A 21968-nucleotide genomic window follows, 5' to 3' on the forward strand; every position below is an offset into this window, starting at 1 on the left:
AATAAATGACTTGATAAATAAATGTCATTAAATGTAGCAAAAATAATAGCCATTAATTAATTGATAAAATGTGACACTGGTATTTCTGTATTAATCTGATTCTTTATTTATTTATCTTTGTATTAATTCCATTATTCATTAACTCTTGTTTAATTTTCCCTTTTATTTATGCATGTATTTATGTTTTATTCATTTTTAAATTTAGTTTAAATACATTTATTTCTTATTTATTCATTTATTTTAAATGTATTTATTTTACTGTATTTATGCATTTATCTATTTGTGCACGATTTCCCTTTGCATTGCACCCTTTTTCCCAAACATTTCTGTATTCTCTTCATACATTTTTTTTTTTTTTTACATTTCTGCCTCATTTTGAAAATGATGAAACATAAATACATAAAAGGGAAAATTAAACAAAAGAGTAAATAAAAAAGGTAATTAATACAAAGATAAAGAAGCACATTAAAACAGAAATATCAATTTATGTCATATTTGATCAATTAATTAATGGCTACATTTAAAAATGTTTTTGCTACATTTAATGACATTTATTTATAGAGTCATTTATTTATTTATTCATTCATTCATTTTTTTGTATTTTGGCAGGTTCCATCTTCCATATCCATCCACCTTGTAGGAGAAAACCATGGCCTTATGCACAATTCTTAGATGGGGCTGTGGTGAACATCTGCATCAGATGGGTTGTTGTGGTCTGCACTACCTTGCCATTATAAGTAGATGAAGTGATGAAGTGATGCAGGTCGCTTAGTGAAAATAGCTTTATTATTTTGAGTAAAAAAAGAAAAAAAAAAAAAAAAAAGAAGAAAGAAATTATTATTTATTTAGCATATACAAACTGTAACATACAGAACATGTTTATAATCTCCAATAGCAACTTTGGAACAGCCAGAACTGTATGAACAACAAAGTGCAGTGCGTGTACGGTACAGTACAGTAACACATGTATGGCATTTTCAAGTAGTCAAGCAAATAAGGAACTGCGATTATTAACTTCAATTCCACACTGGGAACTTTGACGAGGACCTACCAACCTTTGTTCAAAGATTTTATTTACTTTTGTGCAAGAACATTTTCTATGTTGTTTTGTCTATAATAAGTGTATTGTTGAGTCAGGATAAACTGAAAAAGGTGGTAAGGGTTCATCAAACGGGATAACTTAACAGAAGAACTAAATAACACTGCACATTTCAGCAAACAAGACAAGGTGGCATTTGAACTGAAGTGTATGAATGTACTGAATTAGCTGGTCATACACAACGGTCAGCTGATTGGAGGACTCGTCCGAATGTGAAAAGAACAGAAAAACACGCACTAAAGATTACATTCAGGTTTGAATTGTGACACCCAACAGTGCAGACATTTATCATCCATTTCAAATGCAAATTAAGGGCAACACCCATTTATATTTTATAGAATGTTTTCTTTTTTACAATTAACATTTTGTTTTTCTAGTCTCAAGAACATTGATGTGAAGTTGTCTTTTGTGCCCGAGAAAGAACCAGCAGCTCGAGTCATTCACTGAGACGACACCTAGAGGTCTTGCACAGAGTGCTATATTTTTTCAAGTAAATCCCAGTTTGTTTTTAGTCCAGGTTAAGCTCAAATGTAGTCATGATGTCCCGCTGCCTAGACATGTCAATAACAGGTATCTATAAAGAGAGAAAAATAAACCACACAACAGTTATTAAAAATGCCATTTGACCAATATCAGAACACCCAAATACCACTGGGACATGGATGAGGGTACTCACAGCCTCTCGCCTGCGACGCTCTTGCTCCTTTCTGCGGGCGATCTCTCTTTCCACCGAGGACTGTGGGGTTGGAGGTTCTGTTTCTGTGGGAGACTTTGGCTCTTGCTCCTCAACATCTTTAGGAGCGTCTGGGGTAGCTTCTGTACAAATGTTCTCCGGTGAATCAGGATCCTCCTTAATAGGTTGTGGAGTTGTTTCTGGTTGACATGGGCCTGGCAAACTAGAGGGGAAATGTCCATTTTAATTGGAAATAGCGCTCTTTGATGCAGTTTCTCACTTCCGCATTGACAACTACACACATCGGGTCTGGTGCGAACTATCCGCGTTGCTGCGTTCCATTTTCACAATGAGTCTCCTCCTAAATAGTGCCATGTTTACCCTAAACAACAAAAACCTATTCAGACAGAGGATGTCTGAGGGGCTTGCGCTAAATACAGAAAACATAAACTGTCGGACCCCAAATGTGATGCTAACTCTAACGTTAGCTGTTGAGGCTAGCCCCGTTCAGTGACTAACACATAACGTTAGCAAGTGCATATCAGCTACATAACCATCTTCATCGTATCCCAGCTGCTGGGCGATCTAAAGCCATATATTGTCCTTTATTTGGTTGTTGAGGTAGTAGTGTACGTCGTACATTATTGGTTGTTGAGAAGGGGACGGCCCATTGGTATTTGGAAACACTAATTGTCCCAAAAATGTCCCATTGGACTGAAAAAAGCCAATTTGTCCCAAGGCCACGAAAATACATACTTTCCGTGCAACAAACAGAAGCACATGGCTAATTATTATGCAGAACGACAGAGATCAGTTGGAACAAAGGATTTCATTGATCAAACATATTTCCGCAGGTGGAAATTCGCTGAAGTCGAGGTCCGTCCAAATATTTTTTTCCCCCACACGAATGTTGCGCAGGGGAGTGCAGGCGTTAATAAGAACCCACAAAATCATAAATTTCCGTGTGAATTTTTTGAGCGAAAATCCACGCTTGGTGTGAAACGGCTTTTAAAAAAGGTACAGTATGAAGGATTTGGCGGCATCGCGTGGTGTGGTTTCAGATTGCAACCAACTGAGTCCCCCCTCCGCTCACTACTCCCTTTCCAAGACTGAGGTAACGTGAGCCGCCGAGTGTAAAACCGTAGTAACGCCGTTCACCTCACTCAGAGGCCATCCTTACCATAATAACACTACTTTAGGAGCAACAGAAGTCAGACGGCTCCTGGAGGTACCACGGCTTTGCACTGTGCGGCTCATGTTACTGCAGTTTCACAAGCGTGTCGGAGAACTACGGTGCCTTCAGGTAACGTAGAAATGCAAAAGGCTCTCTCTGGAGCCAGTGTTTGGTTTGTCCCTTCTGGGCTACTGTAGAAACATGGTTGACTGTGAAGAATACCCGCTCCTTATACAGATATGAAGGGCTCACTCTAAGCTAACGAAAACACAACGATTCTCAGTTTCAGATGATTATACATTAATGAAAACATAGTTATGGATATTAAATTCCATTTCTGCCAATAGATCCCCCAAAATGTTACACACTGTTCCTTTATACCATCCACCAAGCTCTTACTGAAAAATACTTCTTTAGTTTTTCAGCACTCTTTCAAAAACTGGGATTTGGACACTCTGAATTATGCTGAAATATGTAGTATTCTTCCTAACCAGGAAAATAAAGAAATTCCATTTAGAAGCCAATCTGATGCATTTGCTGAATACCTGCTCTTTTCAGGAGCCTCCTCCCTCTCCGTGTTGTCTTCCATCAGATTCTTCAGTGACTTCAGTGCTTTTTCATGTTCTTCCTTTTTTATGGCAGCCTTACGGAACTGCTGGAAGCTCTCCTTGGAGGACTTGATTGCAGTTGCAGTGACCGACTGCCTCACCAGTTTTGCCCAAGACTCTGCATTTTTCAGAACAATGTCCTAAACGAGACAAATCACCACGTTCATTTATCTATTTCGAATTAGTTGCACCAACTAGGATCAGGTTTGAAGCTGCATTAATTGATTTCTGGCCACTAAACGGCAGAAAAAAAATCAAAATAAGCTAATGTCTCAACCTCTGTGTCCATCTGCCGTTTGGTGCAGACAGACACAATCCTTATTGGTGCAACCCACCATCTGCATCCTGATCTGTAGAATCAATCATTCAACAATTCAGGAAAAATGCTGCATTCATGTGGTGTCGGAATAATCTGAAAAATTAGTTCCAAACTGTGAAAATTCACGTCAGTCTGGAACAACAACTCGGAAAGGCGGCAAATATTTTGCTACACGACTTGCCGAGTTGACTGGATTAGTTAGAAAAGTTATTTATTAGCATTAACCCTGAAAACAAGTCAGGTAAAGAAATGGTTTAGTGGTTTTAGGGAATGTACTGCTGAGCCAGTTCCTTTGCTCACATAAATACTGGAAGCAGCTATTAATGAGTCGGAAGAACGACTTCCCTACTTGGGGAAACGGGACTATCCGAGGACCATGTGAATGCACCCCGAGATGTTAACACTTGTACATAGTTAACTCAGTTAAACAATGCTAACCTTTTTGGGGATTTGGGTTTTCCCCTCTTCAGCAGATTTACTTGCTGTGTTGGCGTAAGGCACATTAGTCAGCTGACTGTCAGGAAAATCCTCAGGGTATCTGAAATCTGGCATAGTCACTTTAGAAACAAGTGTTCTGCTAAAGGGTTAGGAATTAAAAAGAATTGGTGATGTCAAAGTAAGGGTCTTCTAGTGACTTACTGGACCCGGTCTCTTCTTTGGGCTGCAGTGGGCTGTCTCTCAGAGGGGACAGCACTTGGCCCTGCTGAAAGGTCAGATTTAGATTGAACATTTAAAATCTTTAACAGCAATGTAGCCAACGACCAAATATTCAAGCCCAAAAAGACAGAATTACAATGAGTGTCACATACTACACACAAAAATATCCCTGATATAAAATAGCGAGGATAACATGGTATATAGGGAACTGCTACTATTATATAGGTCATGTTGCTTTTGAATATTTTTCTTTGTCGTCCTGATAGACCAATGAATACTTTTCTTACAGTTATGAAAAACTGCCACGGAGCATTGAAAATGTACAATTACTTAATTTTGTGTTGTTAAAATGAACTGAATAATGAGTGAATACCGAGATACATGTCAAGGATTTGTAGACATATTGGTAATAAGGCAATATGGAGGCAATTTATGCGTTTAAGCAGAAGTTTTTGTGTGGTTATGATACTGGAGCAACCACCAACACTTTTGATTCAGACCATAGACTGCATATATAGGCGGACGACGCGTCTATTTTGGCTTTTGGGAACCTGTCATGTCATCCATCTTTATATACAGTCTATGATTCAGACCATTTAAGATTATATGTGCAGTGTTTCTGCTGAACTCCATTTAATATAAAGCAACTGTGATGCACCTGATAGGGAGATTTCTGCTGATCTACTGTAAAACAATGAATAAATGGGCTGATGCCGTGTTTTTTCATTGCTCTTTAAGTACAGCCAGGGGTGTCCTTTAGAGTCACCTGTAAATGCAACTTGGTCTACTGTATAACACAACATGAATTAAACAGCTATCACAATGTGTATATTAATCACACTGTAAAAAAGTATACAATAGGCCAGCAGTAAGGTAGAAATTACATAGAGAACATTTACCACTAAATAAACTTGTTTTGCAACGTTTTTGCATTCGGTGCGAGCAAGTGACATAGTTTAAATAGCGAACAGAAACACACCGGGCGGACGGGAGGGAGGGGAGGTGGATAGGTCCAACAAACACAAGGCTTTCATCTAGGAGTCGGCTGTTCGTGTCCCGTACGTCACGTTACAATCAGCTGATCGTTCGTGCCCCGTGTTTGCAACGCTCAGTGTCATTTTCATTGTACAAACGTAGTGGTTTTAAGCCATGTAGTTCTTTCCCAAACCTAACTACAGAAGTTTTGTTGCACTGTTTTGTTGTTACACTATTATTTGAACACAAACCATGATCTTTTTTTCCAACCGTAACCTAGTAGTTTTGTTGTCTAAACCTAACCAATTGTTAACCACGTGGCATTGTGCGTTTCTGCAAGCGTGATACGAGGCTGATATGAAATGTATTTATGAAACACATTTTTGGTTCCGAAACGTTGCCATTCCATGTATCCGTGGTTAAAAAGTTACAGTTCAGAGGTGACGGCCCATAACGAGATTCATCACAAGACGTTTGTGTCACAAGATTTGAAAAAGTTGTCTTTTTAACAATCAAAGCCAACAGTGTTTGTTGCCGTTTCATCAGAAGTACCTCAAATCTGGTGGCAGCCCAGTCCAGCAACACTCCTGGAGATGCCATGGGGGATAAGAGGGCAGACAAATCTGTCAAACAGTAAAGGACAGATATTGATCTTCAACACATTATATAACCATGTCAGAGGCAAGGAGCTACTGTGTGTTCATACAAACTTACAGCGAGAACTAGTGTACAGTAAAATCAGCTGAAGGCAGCAAGAAGCAGCATGAGATGGAAAGCAATAGGGGCGGTAATTGACTGGACCATTAGTTTCCTGTTCAGCCCTATTAGAACTGAGAGTAAGTGAGACAGTTTTCACTTCCTGAACGACACTGAGCATATAGGACAAATAAAGGTGAACATGCGTTGGAGGAGGGAGGCTCACTGGATGTGGAGCTACATCAGTGAAGGAGGAATAAGGAATCTCAATGGGAGGTATTTGTTAAAGGAGCTGACAACGCTGATCTGTGAGTACAGGGTTGTTGGGAGGTATTGATGCTTGTCTGGCACAAGTGGCTCTTCTCATTTCTCAGTTTGTACATCCTCAATTCCTTTCCTCACATCATAGTCCCTCCCACCTGAGATGCGAGCGGAGGAGGCGAGGAAGAGACACGAGGACAGAGGAGTCGAGGCAACAGGCATTTAACAAAATGAGACATCCTTGCATCGGAGCAGTATTTTAAAGCAACATCAATTAAACAAAACAATGGACAGCTGCATCAGCTTTTGTTTTTCCATGCCTAAGGCTTACGGACTTCCATTTTCACCAAAAAAACAAACCCAAACAAACAAAAAAAAATCATTAATTTAAAAATAAAGATCCTGTAAATTGTTATAAGTGAAGTGAATGTGCATTTTTTGAGTTGAGGGACAAAAAGGACAAATGTGAACAGTACCTGGAGGTGATAAAGGCAGCTCATCACAGGTCTCGTCTGCGTTTCGGTGTGTTGGGTGACCTTTGGTTTCTTCTACCGAGGGCTGCACAGTAGGAGGAGGCTGACGGGTCTTGACCGCGGCTTTTGTCGAATCTTTTGTCTCCGATATCTGCTTGCCACAGGCAGCACCAGTCACCTTTGACTTAAGAAAGAAATGACATTCTTACTTTTCAATGTAACCAGCAATGAATCTCATGATTAGAGTAAGCAAACACTGAATTGTATTTACCTTCGTCTTAACTTTCTGGCAAGAGTCTTTACTTTTCGGCTTCTTTGTTTTTGGCACTGAAAGACATGTACATGAATAATTCACAGTCTACAGAGTCAGGCATCATACCTTTTGTCCTCTCAAAACTGTTATATCAAAAATAAAACATTTTGCAATGTTTCTGCTTTGTTGCGCGCGACATGCCGCAAGTTGGTTTAGTTTATGTGGAAGTCAGCCCGCTACAGCGGTCGCTATTGCGACAGTACATATAAAAATGTCCGCCACTCTGACCATCCTGCTACGTTGATTGAATGGGAATGTCCGTTCTACTCCTAATTCTATTTCTATGAGTGAAACAGTGCTGCTTTTAATTTACTCTTTAGATTTTGCCTGGAGTTATCCAATGTCATTAACTTATCAGTGGCATTGACTCAGCATATCAGACATAAATGAATGTCCGCTACAATAAAACAGCTGCTCTATCAAATGTTTCACTGCAATAGCCTCAGATGTCATTGAGTGTGCTTCATGTAGACAAATTAAAGTGTGAGTGAAATAAACACAAAGAGAAAACACCAGATGAATGTGCAAAAATACAAAACAATTTAATATTTAGTTTGCAACCAAGAGAAGGGTTGGAAACGCAGTAGTAAGGCACCCAGGTGAATTATGCCCATTGCTTGTATCTTACTTTAAGACAGAAGAGAAGGGAAGGTTAAACTAAAGGTAGGTGGAGGGCAGAGTGCTGCGGGGGGAGCAGCTAACCTGATTCAGAGTCACTGCTATCAGAAGTGCTAGAATGGCTGCTGGTGCTGCTGCTGTCAGAGCTGGATGACGACGAGCTGCTGCTGCTGCTTGCACTGAGGCGTGAAGGGCAGCCAAGGTCAGGAGCCGCCACGACTTTAGCTGTTAACAACAACAACAACAACAAAAAAGGTTGAGGTTTTTACAATCAATGCCTCACATGGAAACACAACTGTGACGATTACATTGTTGATCAAATTCAGACCTTACCTTGTGGCTTTTTTTTCTTAATCAAGTGCTGCTGTTTACTGGCAACCTGAGAAGTCCCAGCATCCTTTAGTTTCCCAGTCTGCACTCCTCCTGTGAGCTTCACCAGCTTTTTTTCTGCAGGACAGAGGAGATGATAATAGCACATTTTACAAATTAAATCCAATAATAAAAAAGGTGTATTTGCTGACAGAGCAAAGCTAAAGGGGCGGGTCCATCTACATTCTGTTCCGGGTTTTTTTTCCAAATGAAAACGCTGACACAGCCGTAGCAAAAAGCAGCAATGTAGGTTCCCAAAGTAAGCTAATCAATAAGGTTATGAATAATGTGAACGCTAGCACTAGCTGAGTCAAAGCTAGCTGGGCTAAGTTTGGAAATAACTGAAAGGGTTAGTTCGGATTTTTTGAAGTGGGGTTGTATGTATACTCCCGAGTTCTGTGAGTTAAAATTACTGCTTTTTTTAATGTAGTCTGGTGGTTTTGAAGAGAGCGATATAACTGCTTCAGTTTCGCGTTGGAAAGGGCAGCAGAAAAACAATATTTATAGTATTTTCACAGCTTTACCTTGTCGTCACACAGCCCTTTCTGACGGGGAATGGAAGCAGTTATATCGCGGTCTTCAAAGCAGCTAGACCAGACTCCATTCACAAAACATTTTACCCCACAGAACATGTGAGTTACTAGTCTACCGCTGCATTAATCGGTTAGTTTGTTTGTGTTACTTTGTGACTTTAGGATCCGAACCAACGTGGCGTCCAAATAGCAGTACATTGCTTAGCTTCTGTGCCGGTACACCTGTCCGATCTCCAAACAGGAAGTTATTGTATGTAACGTTAATACACTGACTATGGATGTATATATACTGTACATGTAGCAGCGTCATCATGCAGAAACCTATGTCAGGTTATGCGGGTATTTTTTTTTTTTTTTAGAGATGGGCGTGGGAAAATAGCATTTTGACAACAAAGCATACATACTTCGACCAAAATTTGAATGTTCAGATTTGAATACACAAGGAACCCCACTGGGAAGCCAATGAATTATATAAAAACCTAAAAATAATAATAATAATGCCCTTTAAGCAGAGCAGGACTGAGCTGTACTTACTGCAAACGTTTTTGTTGCATTTCTTCAGACATGCTGCAACAAACCTCTGCAGGGCTCTTAGCGTGGAGGGCTTGAGCATTTCAAAGTCAACCTCAATCTCCTCCAGAGTGGAATCTCGCAGGCAGGACTCCCTGGCATGAATGATGTTCACCAGCTTGCCCAGCTTGTCACCGGGCAGCTTGTCGATGTCCAGTTTCAACTGCTTCTTCTCCTGGTAAGTCACTGGTAATGACGGGACCTCATCCTCACATGTTAAAGGTACTCCATGAACATTGTGCCTGTTGCCATGCCTACACATACATACAAAACATCTGATGTTGGCACATGTGGAATACTCAGTTCAACATTACTTGTCACAAGAATAAAATATAAATCATATTAATGAAAAGATCAGGAGGGGCTAACTTACACAGCAGAGCTCTTCCGGTTGGCCATTTTTTCTACAATCGATTTGTATTTCGAGGATTTGTGCTTTAGTCTAGCGATGTCCTTTTCTTTGGCTCTTTTTTCCTTTTTCAACTTGTCTTTCTTCTTAGGCTCTTGCGTAAGTCTCTTCAGCTCATCACGGACAACTTTCAACTGAAAAGCCAGCCATTAATGAGCCAATTAGGTCAAATGCACTGAAGTGAATGACTTCTCTTCTGGCATGTGTATACCAACCTGCTCCTCTAGATGGGCCAGCTGCATGGACACCTCTTCTGATGAACTCTCTGCCTCTGAGGAGCTTTCGCTTTCAGAACTCGCTGAGGTTGGCACACTTTCAACTCGGTCTCCTTTTCCCTTGTCAGCTCGCTGATGAGGTATGGGACAACCCTCTTCTTGGGGAACCCTCAGATATCGGGCCTCAAAAACTTCCTGTTGATACAAACACAAATGTTTTTTTATAGTAGTAATAGAAATTATAACACGGATACTAATGCTTCAAATTAGGGAGGGCCTAGGTCAATCTTCACAATCTGTACAGTGCATTTACCAGTTTGAATTACTAGGGCTGTCAATCGATTCAAATATTTATTTAAAGGGGAGACTTGTGGGTTCCCATAGAACCCATTTTCATTCACATAACTTGAGGTCAGACAACAATTTCTGAAATTGTGCTGTAGACGGCGGCCTTAATGCTGTCAGATGCTTACAATACTAATCGGAGTACGTAACGTTACATTGACGCTGCTCACTTGTCCTCGCAGCTCGTTTCACGGCTGCCGGTTACAGCGTTATACCTCATTACTGGACCGATTTCTAAAATTTTTGTCCCCATTAGTCACTTAGAAACAAACACATGAGAAAATAGGGTCCAGGTTGAAAGATACCGAAGTTACCCTTTAAGGTACCATATGGAGTTTTTGACCACTAGTAGCGCTATGGAGCAAAGACTATAGGCGTGGGTCCCAATTTTGTTAGTATGTCATGCATGTGGATCAAGTGATAAACAGTCGGCAGATGGTTTCACACTATTCCACTGATCAACAGTTGGTGGTGGTAACATGCCAGGAATGTGCAAACAAAAATGAGGAGGAAGAAGCCTGCTAGCAAGCACACGTGGATGTAAACAATGTAGGTTTCAAATTCTTCCAAACATTCTGCAAATGATGTATGAAGAGGAAAATACATTCAGCACATTTATCAGGCATTGAGGATATGCAGAATGCATTTGGTGGGAAACAGTTAATATAAAACACAACTGTTTTCCAAAAAGCTGGTATGTTTCAGTATTAACATACAGATCTGATAGAACAAAAAAAAAAATCTTTACCTGCAGTTTTCTTGCCATGTAGACCACCTCATGCGAAGGTGGATTGTATTTGTAACAGTTGGAGAACATCAGTCGGACATCAGCGGCAAATTCGTTTGCATTCGCATATTCTCGTTGATCCATTTGTTTCTGAGGAAATAACACTTACTGATAAAACTGATCTGACTTATATTAATAATAATGTAATATACTCCTCATCATCATAACCATCTTACCTTGATGGAGCCCAGGTCCATAGGCTGCTTGATGATGTCGTGGTAATCGTGCAAACCGAAGGCAACCGCATCAACGGGGGTATAGAAGGGCCATGCATACGCATAGTGTCTCTTTGAGAACATCTCCCTCAGGATATCATTACAGTACCTGAGCTGCTCAGACAGTCTGACCTTCTTGACCTCAGAGGTAGGCAAGTCTTTCTTTGGAGCTTTGATGGGCCTTCCACTGCCTCTCCTGGAGAATAATGAACAGGGTGCTGAAGGATCCTCAGCGGGGGATACCTCACAACTGGTGATGACGGCGGTGGTGGAGGCTGTGGAGTCTGCTTTCCTCTTAAAGCCTTTTTTAATCTGGATGTTCAGAAAAAGGTCATACAAAAACAGCAAAGAATTTACAATTTGTTTAGCACTTTGACATTTAAAAGTTTGGTTCAAAGCACAAAAACAGGCTACGGAATCTGCAATGTGATTTAAAGGATAACTTCGGTACCTTATTTTCTCATGTTTGCGTGTCTAAGTGACTAATGGGGACAACAATTTTTTTAATTGGTCCAGAATTAAGGGAGAACGCTGCAACCGCCAGCCACTAAAGCCGTAATGTAATGATTTGGGGCAACCTGGCAACGTCAGTTTACGTCCACTAAAAGTGCTTGTTTTGGCCATTGACAGGCTCAGATTGTTAATACAAATGTTTGACAACATTATGGAAAGGACTGTTTTCCGTTTGTCATTGTATCATGGGACTTGTTGCCGGAAGAGACGACAGTGGAAACGTGAGTGAAAGTGGAGAGAGGAGTGCCACGGGACACGGCCAGAGTTTGTTGTGTTGGAATACAGAAAGCGTAGCTTAGTGTTATCTACAAGATGTTCAATGTCATGGCTGAATATCTAAATGATTTCGACAATGTCGATGCGACTTAAGAGCGAGACTTCTCCAAGCGAGACATACAATAACAAACAGACTGAAATAAGCGAAAAGTAAGAAAAACATTTTATGTCTGTGTAGAGTCTTTTACTTAATGTTGTCAGACACTTATAATAACAATCTGAGCCTCTCAGTTGCAAAAACGAGCAGTTTTAGTGTGCGTAAACTGACGGTGCCAGGCTGCCCCAAATTATTACATTAGAGCTTGTTTAGCTAATGGAAGCTGCAGCATTCTCCCTCAGTACTGGACCAATTTCAAAAAAGTGTTGTCCCCATTAGTCACTTAGACAGAAAGACGGGAAAATAGGGGTTGAAAGTTATCCTTTAACATTAGTAATTGGTCATGTGAACAATTCAAGTTTGTGAAACTCAACGAGAAAGTCTGTCTTACATGAAAAAACATTTATTGCAGCCACCACAGAATGAGCTACTACTGGTGGTGCATTCGATTCCAGTGTAAAAACATTTATCTTACCTTTTGATAACAATGGAGAAAACATGTATGTATGTATTTATGACAAATCATATTCAACTAGATTTTAATGTCAATATATTTTGGTTTCTTTTCTTACTGCAATAACAAGCCAAGCATCAGAACCGAGTGGTAAACTCTATGATACCCAATCATAGTAACAATAAGACAAACAACCTCTTTTCTGCATGTTTTCACACCTCTACAGTCTATTTCATGGTTTAGAGTCAGTATGTATACTGTGCTAGTTGCTTGCAAAGCAATAAAATACTCACTGTTGCATCAATTTGTGCAGAGAGCTGGATGGGTGGCATGAATTGAGGCACATGGGGTGGAATGACTGTCACAGTCTGCTGGAGAACAACTTCTGACACAAGGGATCTCTGCTTTATTGCACCTGCACGACACAAGGTAAAGTGAATACATGCACAAGAATCAGATACCATTTTAAAATGGTTTAATTAGGCAGCACAATTAGTGTCCGGAGGACGTTACTACAAAGTTCTAACATGGCAATATTCGCGGGTGTTTGGGGCATTTAAAGCTGCAGTTGGTAACTTTGAGCAAATATGATAAAAAAGTTATTTTTATAAAACAGTCACTATATCCTGACAGTTGTGCATGAGACAGATAATATGTGTCCTCCTGTGCTCTAATGGCATTTGCAAGATTTCACCGTGCCAAAGGGAAACAACCAATCAGAGCCGAGCAGTCTCTAAGCAGCTGTCATCATTGCTCGCGAAACTCGCAAACTCTGATCAAACTGTCAAACTAGGGAGCGCTGATCAAATATGAATCCAGATTTGGTTACTGTAATGCATATTTCTCACCTCAAATGTTTTCAGATTTTATAGTCAGTCAATTACAGTCGAGCCAAAACCCAGCACCGCCCACTGGCTGGAGCAAACTTTCCAGTTACACAGTGTGGACCAACAATATGACATACTAATTAAAAAAAAATTAAAAAGTAAAGTTGGACCACATCTTAAGGAACTGTTGTTGTGTAAGATACCTGCATTCGTCTTCCTCCCTTTCACCGGTTCCTTTACAGTGATTGCTGAAACGTCACGCTCTTCCTTTTCCATTTGGGACACTTTCTGCAAAAACAGCTTCTCCAGGGTCTGTGCCATAAAAACAATGTCATCTCCAGGCTGTGGAAAGAAAATGTATATATTACAATAAAATAAAAACACTCAATGTAGCATGTACTCTTATGCCAATCCCGACTGAAACGTTAGAAATAATCTTCAGCACTGTAATAGCCTAAAAAAAACTTAATTCTGAGTGTGAACCAGCCCATTTGCATTACAGTATGACAGAACAGCAATAGGGATTAGTGAACATTATATCAGTTCACAGACATACTTTTGCATTACAGTTGTACGTACATGTTGTTGTGTCAGACAGCATCACAAATAGTATTCTCTTACCCGATTGTACACATAGCAGTTGGTGAACATGGCATTGAAGTCTTGTATACAGTCAAGTGCTTGCCAGTAGTATTTGTTCTGAAGACGCTTCTTAATAGTGCTCAGATCCATAGGCTTTGTAATAATTGAATAATAATCCTGAAAGACAAAAAATACACTGGCATGAATACACCAAAATCTGATTGAAAATTAAAAAAAAGTAAATCTAATGGAACTTATCCACCAAGACAGAGTCTGGATGCACCTAATTTTAGGCTGAAACGCTGAAATACTATCGATTAACTGAGAATGAGAAAAAAAACTTAACAACACCACATGTTAGAGATGGGCTGTGAGTGATGCAGTCTTATTACTTACTGGGAGACGCAGTGCCACAGCATCAACTGGCTGGCGAAAGGGCCACGAAAAGTTATGCTTCCATAAAGTTTTGATCACCACTTTCTCCAGGTACAGCAGCTGATTGGTTACACGTCCAGGGCTCTTGGGATTTATGACCTCCGGCGGAGGGGGATTTCCACTCGCAGTGGGACACACTTTCACATCAGACATTGTGCTGTCCAAAGGCCATGAAGGGGGAATCGGTCTGTCGTATGCTTTGCTGCAACTTGGTGTTCATCACACGTTTTCCTAAACAAGGAGGGAAGAGTAGTTTACAGTGCTTCAGTAAAAAACGGATATTGGGGATGACATTTTGAAGAAAAAAAAAACGAAAAAGTAATTCAGTTAGTCTTTCCTTTATACTGCATCAGTGCTGAAACCTATTCTGCCTTAAATCGAACATCCTTAAACCTGGTGCCTACATTACCCACAATGCAACTTGACAGCCAACCATTCAAGTCCAACATTCAGATGTTACGCTAGTAGCAGCTAATGTAGTCTCAAGCATAATATCTTATTGCCAACTAATCCCATGAAAAAGACCAAGACTAGCAATTATGGTGCTTATCGATGCCAATAACAATTATTGTTTGTGTAGCATCAAATGTGTATCAATCCACAACAGAAAATAGTCCCTAACAAATGCACTATTTACTGCCGTTTTAAAGTTTGCTGAAAACAAACAAAAAAACAAAACAATGCCCGGCTGTCTTAGGAAATGACTCATCAATTTAAATAAGAGTTTATTTGTGACTCATTTATTTTACAGGTTTCCAATAGGAGCAAATTGGATGGAGCGGAGTACAACAGACAGGGTAGGGAAATCGGGAAGTTGTTGTTTTTTTTGGTGATAGGGTTTGTTGACAACATTAAAATATAGAATAATGCCTGCTTTATACTCTAACATAGTTATAAGAAAAAGAGATTCATAGCTGCTGCATCAATGTTATTTTAAGTTTAAAATTAACTAGAATTACCACCTCAAAGTTGTATGCCTCCGTCAACCAGTAATGTTGCAGTTTACATCCATGTCATCAATTCATCCTACTAGACATTTGTGTGAAAATGTCAGTTAGCATATGAATTCTCCTCTTATGAGGTCGTAGTGACCTTGACCTTCGACAACCAAAATCAGATCAGTTCATCCTTGAGTCCAAGTGGACGTTCATGCCAAATTTGAATAAATTCCTTGAAGGCGTTCCAGAGATATCACGTTCACAAGAATGGGACAGACGTGAGGTCACAGTGACCTTGACCACCAAAATCGATCTATTCAATCCAGGGCTGTTGCCGGCAGCGAGGATAAATGACAGGAGGTGGGATGTGACCACCTGCATATATGTATCCTGCAACAACAGTCCAAAATGCCTACTGGCAGGTTTTAATCTACTTGGAACAAATCAATTAAAAAAAGAAGAAAAAGACAGTATGCTAGAGCATGCTCAATATTTCTTACTGGCTATGAAATTAAAAAAGCCACGATTTATTCACTCAAACCGATGTTTGATTCTACGACATAAATAACCAACAAGTACCAACAGAAAGTTAAAGTTTGCACTCAACAATTCTCTTATTCATTTAATCTGAACACATTATTTTGTTGACTGGATGTGCACTTAATTGCTCCCTGTGAAAAACTAAAGAAATCACAGAACAGTATAAATAGTATATTTTAAATGCCAGTGGATTAGCAACACTCACAGAGTACAGTGGATGCTCAGGAGCATCTTTCCTTCTAAACATGGGTAATTGTGCCACCTAGAGTATCTCTCAGACATTGTTCCATTCAGCATTTTAGCTCAGCAAAAACATTGAACCGTTGTAGATCCATGTTTCTAACGAGCACTTGGAGTACCAGTAACAAAAGCCCTATTAACCGACGTCCCATAAACACTTATGTGCGGTTTAATTACGTAAGCTAATGTCACAATAAACGTCTGGAGGATGTTTTGCATACACTTCATTAAAACTTGCTGAGCAGTTGCAAGAGGAAACATGTAACATTTTGGAATAAACTTATAATAGAATATATAGTACTCCTGCCTTCTGGAAATTGAGGTTTATTGTTCAACAAAGAGTTTTGAGATTGATGAAAAAGCCCAAGAGTTTGTTCTCATAAGCCCTTTCTAAAAGCACCTAAACTATATATAAAAAGGTTAAGGATCCAAGTAACCAAGCAGGTTAAAAAAGTGGGGCTGTAAAAAAGAAAAAGAAAAAAAGATTTATATTTAAGATTGAAGTGCCATTCTGCCATCTTCTGCAAGTCAAACAAACAAACAAACACATTATTTTTCTTTGATACCCAACCCAAATAATTTTACATTGCAAGTTCTGTTTCTTATTTCCATTTTATTTTATTTTTTTAAAAAGGAGGAAAAATTAAGACAATACTTTGAAACATGTATAAATCCAGTGAAGCCCAGCCCATCATGTTTTTGTCCTTTTGTTGGGTGCATGTAGGTGCAAAGTGAATTTCAAGTAGCACATGATCCACACTTCAGCGACTAAATGTCGAGCTCCTCACAGTCACCTACGCCTTGCTGTCCCAATGACCTGGTGATGAGTTTTTTTTATGCATTTGCAAGATTGGGAGTCGAATGCTATTTGACGTTCACAGTTATTTCATACAGAAAGCGTTATGACAAGGCAGTCATGTTTTGGACATACCACAGCTAAAACACTTTGTCAATTAATTTGACAGAGAAGTACTCACACTCACTAATTTTAATAATCAGTTTAAGTCATTAAATTTATCAGGTAACATTGCAATGAGTTTACTGGTACCAGCTTCTAACATGAAAGGATTTTCTGCTTTTATGCATGTCATATCGCTGTAAGGAAAACATCAGTTCCCTGACTATTGGTCGGGTAAGCAATTTGCCATAATTTGGGGCACCAACAGCAATAAATGTGAAGGGCATAAACTAAATGATAAATCAGTTAATTAAAACTATTGGTAGAAACAAATAAACAAACAACAAAAAATGATCGTGATGATGAGGTAATCTTCTTTGGTACACATCATGATGACTGTCACAAAATATTTGTTGTAGTCAGGAGGTAGGCTTCAGCAGACTCTAGACAAGTAAATTACCAATTAGCAGACAAAAAAAGTAGTTATGAAAACGCTTTGCTATAAAAAAAATCATCAGGGATATTGTAGTAAATGTGGCAAGCTTCAGCACATTTAGATCAGTGATTGACACTCATGAACATGAGTACTGAGGGCAATGCACAAAGTAAGCAAAGAAAATGGAAATGTCAGCATATCTGCCATTAAATAGGATATCATGCCAAAATTATGAAAACGTCTGTGGCAGCTGTCTTGACCCCAACCAACAGACAACCCCCGCACGGTAAACACTTAATTATAGACAAAGCAAAAAAACACTGGTTCTGTTGTTTGGCCATTTGAAAACACAAAGGTATAAACTGTTGCATTCCATCATCGAAACCACTAACAGCTGACAAAACCTGGTCCTGCATGTCAACACAAATCTAAATCATCTGAATTAACATTTAAATTAAAAACTAGGATGGAGATTAGAAGAAACCCAAGTATATGGGACTGTCTTTAAAAATGTGTCCAGCTACCAAACCCTCACAATAACATCCATTACTGCAAATACACACATTGTGTGATTGGTTGCATTTAAATCAATTTGTCAGTGCCCTTGTCATTAGTGATGTGTTGGTCACGAACGAGCCGGCTCTTTTAAGTGAACGATAAGAGCCGGCTCCCATCCGAGACCTGTTTATTTTTTTCCCCCCTATTAATTCAAGGCAGAATGATATGACAATTTTCTCCACGCCACGGGCACTCCATGCATTGACGGTGACTGAATGTTGTGTTAATGATGTCCGTGCGACCAATCAGGTATTGACAGACAAGGATCATACCATCAAGCAGGGAGGGGCAGGGGTGCACGGCGCGCTGACGGTCTATACAGGTACAGAGCAGGAGGGAGAGGAGGCGAGAAAGAGAGAGGAGTGTGGTGCGCAAATAGTAGACAAGATAAGTGACAGTCGGAAACGAAGCAGCATGTAAAATTATGGTATTCTGGAAATTATAAGGTTTAGTATAATTATATTGAATAATTTAAGTGATATATCTGCACACATACTAATCATAGGTCAAAACAGCGCTAAATTTGGCTGAATTATAAAAAGGCAGAAGTGGTAAAACGAAGAGCCGTTTGGGAGCCGAAAGAGCCGGCTCTTCTTGGTGAGCTGAGCCAAATGATCTGGCTCACTAAAAAGAGCCGGAATTCCCATCACTACTTGTCATGTTACAAACCATGAAAGTGAACCATCATATCACCTGCCTCAAATAAACGTTCATTTGTGATACCAGTATCTTAAACCTTTAGCTAGCGTTAATGAATACATCAATCTAACAATGAGATGCGGTAGTGTGCTGCAAGCTTGGCTGAATTTAAGGGTTTATCTCATAAAACTGACAATAAACTGATATTTTCAGGTGGAGTTTCATTTATTCATCCTCACTCTGCAATATCACTTCCCACTTGTGTAAGTTTGTTAATAGTCTGTTTATTCTCAATACTGTATATACTGCTCCTATTTTTACACTTCCTTCTATTTAAATGGTTCATATTTTGTTACACTTTGTTTAACTCTTGTTTTTACTGTGTTAGCTGATGCTTCTTGTTTTTTGCACCATCCCCTTTGCTGCTGTACACTGCAAGTTCCCCCACTGCGGGAATAATAAAGGAATATCTGATCTTATATGTGGCTGTCTTTAAAAATGTGTCGAGCTACCAAACCCTCACAATAACATCATTACTGCAAATACACACATTGTGTGATTGGTTGCATTTAAATCAATTTGTCAGTGCCCTTGTCATGTTACAAACCATGAAAGTGAACCATCACTTCACCTGCCTCAAAAAAAACGTTAATTTGTGATAGCAGTATCTTAAACCTTTAGCTAGCCTTAATTAATACATTAATCATACAATGAGATGCGTCAGGTGTTGCAAGCTTGGCTTGAATTTAAGGGTTTCTCTCATATGTTGTTCACATGTTACGTATGGTGTTGTGCAGAGAGCATGGCTGCATGCATGCTGTGCTGTTGACAGTGCTCAGGCCAACACGTGAAGGCACCACCACGCCCACCGGGTAGTTAAAGCCACCTTAGCGTTAGCTAGCTAACTCATGACAGGGCAATGAAGCTAGAAGCTAGTTTAGTAATCTGGAGATTCAAGTTCGTCCGACGAATTATGTGAATGACGGCATGGTGACCTATGCAGTCACAACAGCTCGCGTTAGCTACCGTTTGAAATGAAACAAGCTGAACAATGCTAGCTAGCGTTGCCCGGGCGACTGTAGCCACTTTAGCCTGCATGCTAGCTAGCTAGCTAGCTGGTACTGCGTTAGTCTTTTTGTTTATATTATCACTGGTTCCTTGTCAATAACTAGATATTTTCCATCTTTCCACGGTTTGTTTTATCTACCACAATAAGGCCAGTGCGGCTTATCGGGTGCATTTTCACTCAACAATCACTCTAGCATCTAGCTAGCATGCCGGTAGCTAAGCAGCTAGCTAACGTGTAGCCAGCGTCAGCTAGCAGTGAAGATGTGAAGATGTTTGGCTCCACGCCAACTAATGACAGCAGATGAAATGTTCCCCTCCCTGTTAGGATCACATCAGCTACCATACTATAAGTCTGCGCTTGTAAAACATGTCATTTAGCAAGCATTGATGTCCCCGTGCTAGCATTACCTGACGAGATATCACGGTGCTCTTGCGTTCAACTCTCCGGTTGCTGCAGACGTCGCTACGGCAACCGCCTCACCTTTATACCGTCTGCCTGCTCGAGGCTCTACAGCTGATCTGCTCGAGGCTCTACGACTGATTGGTCAAAGCAGCAACTAAGGTTATACTTGTTTTAAGACTTTATGCATTTCTGCACAAAAAAGGCGCTCGAAACATTTTTTCTTTCATGCAAAAAAAAAACCCGTCTCCTGGATATGTGCAGCTACTCGGGTTTTTAAAGGTTAACATGTTTGTTGAGTTGTTCTAAAACCACATGGCAACACGGTGTCACTGAAGGAGTATTATGGATTGATTCGACCACTGACTGATCGGTGCAAAGTCATCAACCCTCCTGTTCATTCACTAGTGTGGGTGTCTGCCCCGTACAGGCAGTCGGTGTTCCTCCGACTACCAGCGGAGGAGGTAATGTGTGTCTGTGTGCACCGACAGGACCGGAAGACCGGGATCTGGGCGGAGTGGTGCATTCGTGTGCTGAGACCCAGAATCGGAAAACTTGCTTTCAATTACCACACAAAAGCTATCAACCCCTATAAACTAGGACATTTAGGCAAGGCAGCTTTATTTGTAGAGCACATTTCAGCAACAGGGCAATTCAAAGTGCTTTATATAAACATTCAAGAACATTGCGACAAAGTGCAAAAGAACATTAAGACATAATTAAAACAGTTATAAAAACATAAAAACATTAAAGATTAGAAAATAAAAACAAGTTTAAAATAAAGGATATAAGTTAAAATAGAGTATAACACACAAGAGTAAAAGCTCTAGTGCAGTATATAAGATAATTATCTGGTTTAATAAAAGGCAGCAGCAAACAGGAAAGTTTTAAGCTTTGATTTAAAATAGCTCAGAGTTGGAGATGGTCCTGCAGGTTTCTGGGAGCTTGTTCCAAATATCTGGTGCATAAAAACTGAACGCTGTTTCTGCATGTTTAGTTTTGATTCTGGGGACACTAAGCAGACCTGATCCAGATGACCTGAGAGGTCTGGATGGTTCAGAACATAGCAGAAGATCAGAAATGTATTTTGGCCCCTAAACCATTTAGTGCTTTGTAAACCAGCATTTACGATGATAATTGTGAGATATGCCTTGAATATGTTTCCTTTTTTTGCAGGTTATAAAAAAACTAAACATTTGAAGCAATAAAAACACATTGTGTAACACCTCCCCCTGGCTTCAAAGATAACTGCCTTTTTATAAATGTTTTTTTTTTCGGTACTATTAAGACGGGAGATGCGAAACGATGTAATCAATATGACCAACATGTAAAAGCACAAAAGTTTGAAGAATTAGTTTTCTTAGAATATAATCGAGAGTTCAGAGTATTAGAATACGTGGGGCGTGTTTGGATTTTACCAGAGTACTTTGAACTAGGCATGAGTTTACTTCCTGTGAGCTGGAAATACTACAATAATACAACTCATGGATGTATTATTATGGTATTTGTACTGTTTCTCTCAATACATCCATGATCTGAACAATGCAATCGAAGTACTTTTACTGTGCCCATGATGGAATTTATTTTTTTCCAACTTTCCAACTAATATAACTATTCACCCATGATGGTGTGGATACTTGACTGGAATTACTAACTGTGATATACTTGTCACAATATGTCTATAAGGATTGGTAAAACCAGCTATAATGAAAAATACATATTTGATGAGGATAAATCCAATCCCTCCATTGATTAAAT

At 39.7% G+C, this 21968-nt stretch overlaps 1 protein-coding gene across 6 annotated transcripts; it reads right to left on the bottom strand.

Annotated features, from left to right (window-relative positions):
- Window positions 1-1383: 1383 nt before the first annotated feature.
- On the bottom strand, window positions 1384-20357 carry brdt (bromodomain, testis-specific). 6 transcript variants are annotated; one of them, XM_074636475.1, is made up of 20 exons: window positions 20219-20357; window positions 14455-14724; window positions 14098-14235; window positions 13680-13818; window positions 12943-13064; window positions 11271-11621; window positions 11056-11184; window positions 9963-10157; window positions 9712-9881; window positions 9303-9592; window positions 8200-8313; window positions 7951-8091; window positions 7207-7262; window positions 6939-7119; window positions 6058-6128; window positions 4513-4573; window positions 4312-4418; window positions 3492-3694; window positions 1776-1995; window positions 1384-1673 (listed from the first exon to the last, which is right to left on the bottom strand). In XM_074636475.1, the coding sequence occupies exons 2-20, from the start codon at window positions 14644-14646 to the stop codon at window positions 1608-1610; spliced, it is 2946 nt and encodes a 981-aa protein (XP_074492576.1). In that variant the 5' UTR covers window positions 14647-14724; window positions 20219-20357; the 3' UTR covers window positions 1384-1607. The 6 variants fall into 6 exon arrangements, with proteins under 6 accessions (XP_074492576.1, XP_074492574.1, XP_074492575.1 ...); XM_074636473.1 differs by having other exon boundaries at window positions 4312-4430; XM_074636474.1 differs by having other exon boundaries at window positions 4513-4576.
- Window positions 20358-21968: the final 1611 nt, after the last annotated feature.

This window comes from Sebastes fasciatus, chromosome 5, assembly GCF_043250625.1.
Source record: "Sebastes fasciatus isolate fSebFas1 chromosome 5, fSebFas1.pri, whole genome shotgun sequence".
NCBI lineage: Eukaryota > Metazoa > Chordata > Actinopteri > Perciformes > Sebastidae > Sebastes > Sebastes fasciatus.